Source organism: Dipteris shenzhenensis, chromosome 32 (genome assembly GCF_047967505.1).
Source record: "Dipteris shenzhenensis isolate YYH24624 ecotype China chromosome 32, Dip_SZ_1.0, whole genome shotgun sequence".
Taxonomy (NCBI): Eukaryota; Viridiplantae; Streptophyta; class Polypodiopsida; order Gleicheniales; family Dipteridaceae; genus Dipteris; species Dipteris shenzhenensis.
Window position 1 is genome coordinate 27823382 of NC_141627.1, and position 12721 is coordinate 27836102.

The 12721-nt window shown below is 44.5% G+C and overlaps 1 protein-coding gene across 1 annotated transcript in view; it reads left to right on the forward strand.

The window, feature by feature from the left end:
• Positions 1–2258: 2258 nt before the first annotated feature.
• The window catches only part of LOC147880546 (uncharacterized), a 34921-nt gene continuing 24458 nt past the window's right edge, over positions 2259–12721 (forward strand). The window contains exons 1-5 of the mRNA XM_087370543.1: positions 2259–3182; positions 3406–3484; positions 3593–3687; positions 5742–5846; positions 5989–6068. Coding sequence (XP_087226669.1) covers positions 2865–3182; positions 3406–3484; positions 3593–3687; positions 5742–5846; positions 5989–6068 — 677 coding nt within the window. The 5' untranslated portion in view covers positions 2259–2864. The remainder of the gene's footprint in view (positions 3183–3405; positions 3485–3592; positions 3688–5741; positions 5847–5988; positions 6069–12721) is intronic.

Here is a 12721-nt window from a genome sequence, read left to right on the forward strand (position 1 = left end):
ACATTTCTTTTTCCATCCATTTAGCGCATGTGCTACTGCCACCTATGGATACATGGGTCCATATGCTTGAACTGTCAACCTTTGGCCAAATGTTGTGTCTAGGATCTACATCACTGCCTACTATCCCCATTTGGTCCATGCACTTATGAATGTCCTATGTTGATACTGTGATGAAATGAGCCCCCCCTCAATGGGTGGCCTAATCACTCTAGGAGAGCCCAAGCCCCAAGATGGATCCAATGTAAGGGCTTTGTCCTTCAAGTAGCCATTATATGGCTTCCTCACCTCCAATGCCTAATTATCTATGAGATTAGTATCCCTTGCCATCAAAATCAGTTAAAGTTAGACATTCCAAATGTGAGTTGTTGATGTAATGTTAGTGGTTACATGATGGAAGTAAACATGTTTAGTTTCCATATGAGATCATAAGGGTCTAAGGTTTTGCAGATAAGTAGGTATAACTATGCAAGCTGTTTGACACTAGATGTGGTGTCATCTTCGATTAAAGAGGAAGGTGGAACTCCATGAAGACATTTTGGGCTGGATGGTGCTAGAAGCTCAAGCGACAAAACATACTCTTATACAAATTTGTATTCAACTTGATCATGTGACCTATTGGCTCGCTCTGTTTGAGAAAATCATTTCTCAGAAACCTTTGATCGTTTGCAATTGGAATCAATTGCAAAGTGATTCTAATTTTCAATACAAAATTCACATGAACAAATGAAAGGCAGGGCCACTGCGAGAGAGGGATATAGAGAGGGAGAGATGACATCAGCACACAGAGAGAGAGAGAGAGAGAGAGAGAGAGAGAGAGAGAGAGAGAGAGGAGGTTGAGCGACAACAAAGAGGAAGGGAGGGCAAGGGAGCGAGTGACAGAGGAAGCCGATTTATAGAGGAGGGGCACAGGCACGAGAAGAGGCGAGAACCTTTGAGACCAAGCTTTCATAACCTCCTCAAGCTTAGGTGTTAATTCTTTCGCTCCATCCCCAAGCTTAGGTTAATTCTTTCGCTCCCTCCCTCGCTAATTAATAGAAAGAATAAAACTCATCGGGGGCACCTACTTGTGAGTTATCAAAGATCAAGCAGCGTGAGAACGAAGCAACATTTCTGCTGTATGAATTTCTTGACGGGTTTAGCTACATTCAAGGTGAACCTGTAGGTTTTGTTTAGCTACAATGTAGCGAAAATGGCAGAAAATCGATGTTGAAACTTATTGTTGTTAATCTCTCTGATGTTAATGCATGCTGTTGGAATGATTTTACAAACCTTGGAAAGCACAATCGAAGGCCAAGCTCGTCCAAGCCTCTATTTTTTCCCTTTTGGCGGGCAACACACCGCCCAAGCCCTTACAAAGTATGTGGCAAGGTATTATAGGTTTAAGCCGCACCAACCTTGTTGCAATAAATGCCTTCAACTATGTAAAACCCACGCCCATGCTCTTGGGCGGGGGGGTCTTGGCTGCCCAACTTTGTCCACCCTCCTTTTTTGGTGGCTCCAATAATCTCTTTCAAAGTGGCACCACACGCTTGTAACAAAGGCTTGGCGGGCGGGGACTTGGGCGATGTGCAAAGGCCCTAAGCTAATTTGAGACGGTGGATCGTGCATGGTGGGAATGCCCTCCATTTTTTAAATTGAGGTCCCGCCAGGACTTAGCGAGGGGTTGAATTTACGCACACACACACTCTCTCTCTTTCTCACACACACACACACACCCCGCCATAACTACGAGGTTAGGACCCCATTGACAAGGGAGTGCCGTCTTTGCTTGGGGTTCTCTCTCTCTCTCTCTCTCTCTCTAGCTAGGACCTAGTCAGGGGTTCAGCTCAAGCACACTCACACACACACACACACACACACCCGCCTTAATCGCCAGGCTAGGACCCCATTAGCATGGGGATGCCCTCTTTACTTGGAGTTCTAACTTCTCTCTCTCTCACACACACACACACACACACACACACACACTCTCTCTCTCTCTCACACACACACACACACACACACACACACCTCCTGCCGTAACCACGAGGTTAGGACCCCATTGACAAGGGAGTGCCCTCTTTGCTTGGGGTTCTCTCTCTCTCTCTCTCTAGCCAGGACCTAGCCAGGGGTTGAACTCACACACACTCACACACACATACACCCGCCTTAATTACGATGCTTAGGACCGGGATGCCCTCTTTACTTGGGGTTCTAACTTCTCTCTCTCTCTCTCTCTCTCCTCTTCTCTCTTTCTCTCTGTTAAGTAAAGCTCCTTCGAAAAGAAAAGACGTGGGTTACCAGAAGATAGCGTCACTGAAGAGATGGGGATTTGCCAAAATGCATGTATGTACGTGTATTGTGGTCAAGCAACACAAGCATATCTCACTCCCTGCTTGCAGCTTTCTGCATCAGAGTTATTAACAAAAGCACTAGCATCATCTCATCTAGCGACAGCTCTAGAAAAGTAGCCTTGCTTCTTGAACATTCTTCCTCTGCTCCTCGAAACAGAGTTTGATTGGAACTGCAAAGCACCTCGAAACAGAGCTTGATTGGACTTCAAAGCACCTCGAAACAGAGCTTGTGATTGTAGATTTTGCAACAGTCTCCAACACCTATCTATCTATCTAGCTTTGCATGCTGAGCACGATCGCCCAACCAATCCTTAAGAACCTCTACAGGCAACGCGCATGCTTTCGTAGAGATAATTTGAATCGCCTTTTCACGTGGAGTTCGCTTCCCGGAGCCTCATGAGCTCCTCCTTCGAGCATGCCCACCTCTCCCCGCATTTTCTTGCCTCCCATGCCTTCTGATCCCCCACAAGATCAGAAGGCACCATTGGGTGCTTTGTTTTCCTCTTCGCAGCTTGTAACTTTGAAAGCACCATGAAGGAACTAGCCCCAGATCATGGTATTTCCCAGACTAGCGACCTCAGGTCCGCTGGTGCTGCACCTCAAGATGGCGCGGACATAGCCAGCTGCTCGGAGTCGTATGGAGCCCAGCTTGCCAAGCGAGTAACGGCGTTTGTGCAGCAATCGAAGACATTGCAAGATGCTTGCTCCGCGTCGAGTGCACGGGTAAAGAGTGAAGAGATTGCCCTCAGTCAACAGGCGCTGGCACTGGAGAAAGAAATGCAGAGGCTTCGATCCGATGTATATACCGCTTTGGAGAACGACGAAATTGCGCCACGAGTTGCGGAAAAGGTACAGTCCGAAGCTCTTCGAACTTTCTGCAACGCGTCTTTTTGGCAGCAAAAATTGGGGCACGAAGCTGAGCCGCCAGCGAGGTTTTGGCCTGCTAGGGATAAATTGTTTTTCTTCTACGTGTCATGCAACGAATGAGAGCGCATTTCAATGTTGGTAGCCGGATATCGATTTCTGACTTTCATCTTTCTCGATTTTTTTTGGATAATAACGACCTTTCCAGTTGGAAGAGGATATTCATGGAGCGCATTGGATGATATCCGAAGGCGACGTGGGAGCGCTTCTTCCTCATAAACATAATGGTATTGGTGCTTTTGCAGAAAATTCCCTTCTGTGAACAAAACGTAACTACGTTTCTTTGGTAAACTTCTAAAGTAAACGAGACCTACATATGGATTTCATGTACGTAGGTCTTTTCCTGAGGATGCTTCTTGGTCCCGTCAACGTCAGAGCACCTCGAAATGATATCCGCTTCAAAGTGAAGGAGGAATACAACGCATATCGGGTAATTCAACAAGCAATGCAGTGGTCTGATTGTGACCATTTTTGAAGTAATACAGATGATAGAAACAGCACAGTAGCGTCACTACTGAACTCACCTTTTTAACATGATGAAAATGGCTCTCCCCAGAAGGTTTGTGTTACATGTGCTTGGTATAATCGTGTGATTAAAAATATCTATGCACATTCTCTTGGGCTTCCAGTGTTGTGAGGGATGCATTGTGTGGTAGTGGGAGTCAGTTGTTAGAAGACTCACACAAAAATGAACTTGGGCTTTTCAAGGAAGCATTCCACACACACGAGAGAGAGTGAGCGAGCGAGCGAGAGAGTTGCAGAATTCGCTGCTCTGGTTTATCCAATCCACTGGCTAGGCAAATTGATTATTTAGGCCTCATGTCACGTGTAGAACAGCAATTGAAAACCATCGCAGTGACTAGTTACAGCTGAGTTTTCTACCAAAAAATGAACGAGCAGAAGCGCTTAGGGCTAGAAGGATTCACTCATTCATTCAAATTTGCTTGAGTGGGACAACCTAGAGCAAAAACTTACGTATATTGAGCATGATCTTTGGAGTAAAGAACAGAATCACTGAAATGCAGTTAGTGTCAAGCTTCTCGTAGTCCAAGTACCTGCAGATAGGGAGTTTATGAGAATATGGTGGTATGACAATGCTGAATAGAGCAGAAGAGTCTAAAATGTCAGAAATTGAGGGCATAACTGACTGAATATGCTGCTTCTTGTCTACATGAATTCAAAATCATGTGAGCGAAGGGTGGATGTGAATTCCACGGTACACAATTGCTGGCCTTCTGCTCATTGAACAAGATAAAACCAATGGAAGATAGATCCTCTTGTTATATTCTGATTATGCCAAGAATTTAAGACTTGCATATCAGCTCACCCACAAGGAGGGGAGGAAGTTGAACGAGGGCAAGGGAAGGTGGGGGAGCTTGGGAGTACTTTGTCGTAGCGGATGACACAACTTTCCACGTTCTTGAGAGTACATTGTGTAGCGATACTGATTAATAGTCGTAGACACACCACGGTTGTGATCTGCATCTTTACAATCCCTGCAACGAGCACACACCAACCGAGAATCTCAAAACAGAAACACTGTGGCCTCAGCTTTTTCTACTTTACAACAAGGGCTGCTACACATCCCCCTTGCCTTTTCATATTATGTTAGTGATCCTTAATCTCTTGTGTGCTAATGTACATACATATGCCTGATCAGAGTTCTCAGTTCGTTATGTTAATATGTCTTACGAGATCTGCACATATTTTTACATGGATAGAGAAGTAAGATGAGCAACAAGAACTTTCAGCCCCAGTTTGTGCCCTTGGATGAGCTCCCCGCTTCCCTATGTTGATGTAACTGAAATGTAGTCTGCGTGTTATAAATTGGGCAAGTTGTGCAGTCAAGGCAATCTAGTTTGATTCAGCTTTCTGAATTAACCTGTGGCAACTTGGATATGGGAGGTCCTGAACCTTTGATTTACAAAGCATCTTTGATAAAGGTTTGGGAGAGTGGAAGCTTGTGATTTCTGCCTATTTACTGAATCTTTGATCCCTTTTTTAAACGCGCTGTATATGCAATCTCCTAACGAACTTTTGGGAAATGTTTTAAGTTTTTCATCCATTCATTTTTATGTAGTTCATCATCAGGGATTTTCTCCTTGCAAAGAGTGTGAGTTTTGGATTTGCAAAGGGACTGCAGCAAGTGGAAAACCTGGACTCCGCATGCACTATTCTTTCCTTTCTGGCAACATACTGTGTGTATCCCATATTTTGAAGTTTTGTTACAGAATATTCAATGGTTTTAAAGAAGAGGTGGGCAAGAGTCACAAACAAAAATGGGTATGGTTCTCTGGGTAGTTTGGAACTCATTCTGCAACAGACCTCAGAGCTAAATCTTAGAAACATTCATCACTTTTTTTTTCACGACCAATCCTTCTGAAGGAATCTCTACTGATAAAAATTTTATGTCTTTCTGCTTCGCTATATGAACATCCAAGAACAAGGGCTCTGATTGTTTTCTTTTATCTTTGGTTTGGCCAGGATAGGACGGCGATATTATTTCTGTTGTTTCCATCAGTCCTATTATTTTTAAAGAATTGGATATGGCATGGGTGTTTCCCTGCTTTACCTGTTCAAGCTTATCAGGTAAATGCCCTGTGATAACACTTAGTCAAAATGATCTCATTCTATTGTAGGTAATTCCTTTGATGGAGGAAACCTTATGATATGGGGATATCTTTTCTATAATGGGTTTTCATATTCCTGTGACAAAGAGTGTGATTGACAGGCTTGGCTGCTGTTCTTTTACACAAGTCTAGCTTTGCGGGAGAACATTTTAAGGGTCAATGGAAGTGACATTCGGCCATGGTATGGGACAACTCATGTTCCTCATATTTATTTCCTGAATTTAGTTATGGCATGGTTGTTTTTTTGGTCGATTCAATTCTATCAAGTACTGTAATAGACTGTTAAACCAAACGCATCTGTTTTGTTCACTCACTCCTGTTGTATTAGATTTTGAAGCCACAACAAAACTCTCCTAATGGGTGAGGTTTCACCAGGCTTTTCTTGATTCTATCACTGCGCTGCTTAAAAGACTCCTGATCTGGCTCCCACTGCCCATCAAGTGTGAATGGCATCAGAGGCCAGCTGATTCTCCACATCTTTGATTACCATCCATGTGTCAGTATGTGAATGATGTCCATGTTTAGGTCACATCTTCTACCAGAGTGCTCCAGAAGTGGCAAGTCATGGGGATTCCCTAAATGTCCTAACCTCATTAAGGGGAAGCCTCCATATTGTCCTCCATCCATGCCTGAATTTGGCTGAGATTTTGTCTGGTATCCTCAAAAGACAATGGGCTTCCATTGTATTCAATTGCCGGCCTGCCCTTTCTAAGACATGGAAGCATTTCAAGTGAGACAATAGCTATTTTATAAAAGCCCGCTTGAATTCATACCTTCTTTCATCATCTCAAACTTCTCTTCGGAAGCATTTCAAGTGAGAAATGATAAATAAAAGTATAAGAGTCTCCTTGCATTTTTTTTCATCGGTTGTACCTTCTTTCATCATCTCAAGCTTCCCTCTTACTCTTCTCATCGTTTGTACCTTCTTTCATCATCTCACGCTTCCCTCTTACTCTTCTCTTTTTTGCTTTTGTTATTTTTTTTGGGTGTGGGGGGGGCGGGGCAAAAACTGTCCACTAGGGCATTGTGATGGACCGACCCCTTTTGGTCTCCCTTCGAGTGGTTCTCGGTTCATTGCCTATAAGATCCCGTTAGCTCCTTCACTCCAGATATGAAAATGAGTCAGTACTTGGCCCCCACCAACTCACAGAAGTGAGGCACACTCCCCCATCATCCAATCTTGCCTTCACATCTGGACGAGTTGAGTCTTGCTTTGTGCCCAACCTCCCCATGAGGGAGAGAGGAGATCCTCAGACAGCCTATGTTCTGAAACTCTCTGATTTAGATTGATGGTCATGTTGGGGATATAGGGTTAATGCCCCGCCTATCTTGACACCTACATAGGCATGTGGGTAGATGGTTCAATAGGGGGAAGGGGTGAGGCTGCCATGTGCACAGCAACATGGCCAGCAGATCAGACTCCTGCTTAGGGTTTATTTGGGGCAGCCAAAGGACCACCACAGTAATGCCTTCATGGGCTGGAACAGGCCCAGCCATGTGGCCATCCATGAGGCCATCCATGAGGCCTTGGGGCTGGTGCAGGACCAGCAGAACAGAAGGGGACTTCCATGTATAGGCCTGGACCCAGGTCGGCGGGACAGCAAACCAACTCAGCCGTCTGCAACAGATACACAGCAGACCAAGTTGGGCGACCAGCAGCAGGTTCATTTGGGGCAGATGCCGCAGCAGGGCCAGACTAGGTCGAGTGACAGACTGGTCGGCCAGTTCCAGGCCTATATAGAGGTCTCCCTTGGAGGCATTTGGATCATTCACAGGTGGAAGAACTGAGCATTTGCTGGACGCTCCAGCCTGCAGACTAGCAATCTGCTGGAGAGCATTGTGGGGGACAAAAGTGCAGCATTGAACCTAGGGATCTACAGCAACAGTCCCACATACACAGTGTGTCCTTGCAGGAGCAGAAGTCCAGACATTTGCACTGCACTTATGTGCGGACCTACTTACGTAGGAGAGCGTAAGGGTGCAGCAAAGGGAGCACACAGTTGGAGCATTGTGGGGGACAAAAGTGCAGCATTGAACCTAGGGATCTACAGCAACAGTCCCACATACACAGTGTGTCCTTGCAGGAGCAGAAGTCCAGACATTTGCACTGCACTTATGTGCGGACCTACTTACGTAGGAGAGTGTAAGGGTGCAGCAAAGGGAGCACACAGTTGGAGCATATCTTTGCAGAGTGCTCAGCCTTGAGTAGCTACTGAGGAGCTGGGTCCGCTGTTGCTGTTGTGTTCATCAGTAACTATGTCGTGATCTTGGGGTGAATCGAGAAAGTGACCCCCCCTCCTTTCGCCACAGGTCACCTGTTGCGCTCAGAGCTGAGAGGCCACTGTCTGGGGTGTAGTTGTTCCCATCTTAGTTGGAATGGATTTAGATTGGTCAATATCTGCTGGCACCTTATTCATATTTGTGACGAGCTCTGCAAATTGTCGTCAAGTTGATCTTTCAAGGAATTGTTCCTCATGATTGGTGACTTAGACTAAAAAACCGTGTAGATCTTTTTGTACACCATGAACATTGTTCAGGATACCACAGACAGCTCACTGGCACAGGCTACTAGTCTAGGTTTGGAATTTAGCAGGACCTCACTCAGAGTTGCCTTTGCAATCATTGAGATCATCTTTGGGAGCCTTTGTCACGGCTGAGTCTGCCCTTCACTTCGCAGAGTGCTGACAGAAACTCAGTACGAAGACCTTTGTATAAATGGATGCTCAAGTATGCATGGGTGTGTCGATTTGTATGTGTGAGAGCATATGTTTATACTATGGTCTACACCCAATGTTGGGGGTTGATGACATCAGTGGGGATATCATAGTAGCTACTCCTTGCTATGCGTGATGGAGTTCATGGTATTCAACCTTATGAGTGACTGTCATGAGATTGAAATGTGGTGTTTTTAGAGGATGAGTTTGGGCATGTTCCTGGATTCATCTAGAGATATATCTTTGGGAGCCATAGGAAAGAAGAATCACCTTCTTTCTTTGGCATTTGCAACACCTTGGTTTCGCAGTGAGCATTCAGCTTTAGAGGATGGATACTAGATAGATGATTTCTAGTTTGTCCATATTATAGAAGGAATGGACAAACGGAGAGAACTAATGGCATCCTGTGTGTGATTTTGAGGAAGCTAGCTAAGGGTAATAGAAGGAATTGGGATAAAATCTTGGTGCATGCTTTACGGGTACACACAAAGTCACCACTAAGTAATCACCCTTTCAAATGGTGGTACAAAAGTTATTGTGTCCTTAGTATGAGATTCCCAGCTTGAAAATCTTGAAGCAATCACAAATTGCTGAGGCTGAAAAGGCTGATTCAGATACTATAGTTATGGAAGTTGGAGGAAGGCTGATATATGGCCAAGTTGCACACTGTGGCTCAACAAATGAAAAGGAAAGAGGCCTATGATAAAACCTTTCTCAAGACCTGCAGGCATCCATGATCTTTCAAGAAAGGTGACTTAGTCTTGTACTTTTATGCTTGTCTTGATAAGGGATTTGACAAGAAGTTCTTATTGCGGTGAAAGGACCATATGAAGTTGTAGTTGCATTGGACAAAGGCTCTTATGTACTGAAAAAGATCACTAGGCAAGCAATGCCTAAGATCTATAATGGAGTGTAATTGAAGAAGTTCCATTTAGGAATGAATGCCCATTTTTGGATGGGGGTGTAGATGGGACAAAGGCTCTTATGTAGTGAAAAAGATCACCAGGCAAGCAATGCCTACGATCTATAATGGAATGTAATTGAAGAAGTTCCATTTGGGAATGAATGCCCTTATGGATGTGCGGTGCTTTATGGCTCTACTTTCTTCTAGATTGATAACGATGAGCATGATATGAAATCGATTTTTTTAAAATTTTGTGTTGAAAAATCCCATACCAAAACCCCAATTTGCATCGTATTTTGGAAATGCACAATCAAGTATTTCCGTCATCTTAATTCACATTAAGGTGAGTGCAATAGATGATTAAAGAGACTCTAACCTAGCCTAGCCTAAGTCGTCGAACCTACCCTACCCTAACAAAACCTAGCCTAGGCTAGCTTGTCTAATCTAAGCTAAGCTAAACTAACCTAATGCACAAGCGAGCGGCATTGGGGAGGGTAGGTGATGGGGCGTTCGCAAGGGATGTGGGGAAGCGAGAGAAAGGCGGAGGGAGAGGAGAGGGAGGTGGTGAAGCAAGGGGGGAGTAGGGCAGGGGAGGGGGGAGATGGCGAAGCAGAGGGGTGGGAGAAGAAAGGGCAAAGAGGAAGATGGAGAGGAGACGAAGTAGGGGGGGAGAGAGGGAAAGGGCAAGAGGGAGAGATGAGGCGTGGTGTGATGGCAAAGCGAGGGGAGAGCGAAAGGGCAAGAGGGAGAGGCGAGGAGGGGGGAGATGGTGAAGTAGGGAGTTGGAGATGGTGGTGGAGGGAGAGAGGGTGAGACGGAAGTGGAGGGAGAAGGGGAGGTAGGGCTGCATGGGGAGGGAAGGAGGCGTAGGGAGGCGAGCGAGAGGGCGGTACGCAAGGGTATCAATTAATGGGACAGCTAGCTAACCTTACGTTTATCAGTTTATTAGGGGGCAGCTTACCTTACGTTAATTAGGTCGTGCTTTTTAAAGGGGGAGGCTAATTAATTAGATTTTTGATTTTACTCTCGATGGGGCCACATAATCGGCCAATTCCACTATAGGCAAGACCCATCGTATGACTCTAGGCAAGACCCATCGTATGACTCTAGTTGAAATTCATTAGCCTAAAGTTGAGGGGAGAAATTGTTGTAAGATTGAAAATTCCTTATGTTCTACTTTGTAATGTGGCATTTTAGGTATATGGTATAGGGAGACATCCTAAAATACAAAGATCCCATTTACTTCTTATTATAAGATAGTGAATTGTTCTATGGGTCAATGTTTGGATGCCGCATGCCAAGAGTGTGCTAAGCTAATGTTGGGCATGTGGTAGTGCAATATTTTATGATTACTACAATATCAATATTGAACTAGCCAATCAAACATTGCCATTCTTGACGATTTCCACGCCATTAGTTTACTAGCCATCCCGAGTCAATATTAAACTAGCCAGTCAAACATTGCCATCCCCACTTGACGATTTCCACGCCATTATTATACTAGATTAAACTTTTAAAGTAATATGCAGGAAAAGATGCATGCAATGTGCATTAAGGGATAATATTTCAAACCGGAACTTACATTCCTTTAAAAGCCCCTTTATGATTTTGTGAATTTAGAAACCCCTTTTGCATGTATATTTTTGTGCATGTTAGGATTAAAAAACCCCTTATATTGAATCCATGTAGAATGGTTTCATATATTTAGGTGTGCAATGCTCCAGTATGTCCATATAATATTGATAAATAAATAAAAATGAATAAATGAATAAATAAATAAAGTTTATTAGAAAATAAACATAAAAATATTGGTGTTGCTAAATATTTGAGGTTGGTTTTTTGATATAGAGCTACTACTAATTAAATAGGACATTTTAGTTGAATATATCCATTCAATTGCTACGAGTTGTTTTGGAATCATTCGAAATGGTCAACATTTGGCCTATTTGTTTCATGTACACACACTTTTTTTTTTTGTAAAACCACAGCTTAAATTATCAAAGACTATGTAATACAGAAGGTGAACTCCGTGATGGAGTCAACCTTTGAAAGTCAAAAGCAGTGGAAAAAAACATCCAAGACCAAAGTATCCAGATCTCCCTGTTGAATACAATCATAGAGTGACTGACGAAGGGATCCTCGAAAGAAATAAAATGGATCAAAGGAACCAGAGCCAAATGATAGATGAGTCCTCTGCAACCAAATGCTCCATAATGACCAGAAACGGACCCAAGCGAGGAACAAGGCAAATGAGCGAAGTCGGGGAGGGGTGCAACCAAAGATCCAATAGAAGCGGCCAAAAACCACCGAAGGAAATCGGAGCCGAAGATAGTGCGAAATCCGATGAATAAGATCCCTGGAGGTGGAGCACGACCATAATAAATGTGGGATGGTCTCCAATGAAGAAGCACAGCGCTGACATCGAGAAGAAGCAATGCCGCGACGAGCCAAAGTAGTGCCCACCGGTAGAGCTCCAACCAAACAACGCCAGAGGAAAAGGCGTTTGAGCGGCAAAGAACTTTTCCAAAGAGATTCGAGAGTTCGTTGCCACCAAATCAAAGGCTTTGAAAGATGCCAGAGTCGATTACCATGATCATGAATCCATGGCACCGAACAAAGCCCATGATAGACCCTGTGAGAAGTAAGGTCCTGTAGAGAGATAGGAGCTCCAAAAGGGGAGTGCGGAAGGAGACACCAATCCTGTAGCCGATGAAGAGGCTGCAAAGGAGGGGCCGGCAAAAAAGGGGCAAGCATGAGACCAATAGCATGCCAGAGAGCGCGATGATGTAAACGGAGAGCATAAGTTTGGCAAGCAACAGGAAAGGAAAGGAAATAACCCTGCTGGTCGACCACATCTCCCACAAAACGAATACCTGTCTTCATTAGATTATAAGCCTTGATGGGATACCGCAAGGCTAAGGGAGGAGAAAAAACTGCACTCCAATGTAGACTTTCAAGGCGAAAGGAATTCCCTTGTGGAGAAGGCTGACCTGTCCAAGAAGCAGTGGAAAGTACAGTTTTCCAATTGCGAATGAGCGCCGTAGCACATGGAGCACTTGGAATGCTACCAGAGAAGTGGCCTAAAACTGCTTCCCAATGATCTGTAATCCAATGTCCGTAAACATGCGATCGCATAGTAGTACACATGGTAGCGAGCATAATAGCCCAAGGCTGATCCTGCATAAAGAAAGTGGAGAGGAGGGTAGCCTTTCGCGC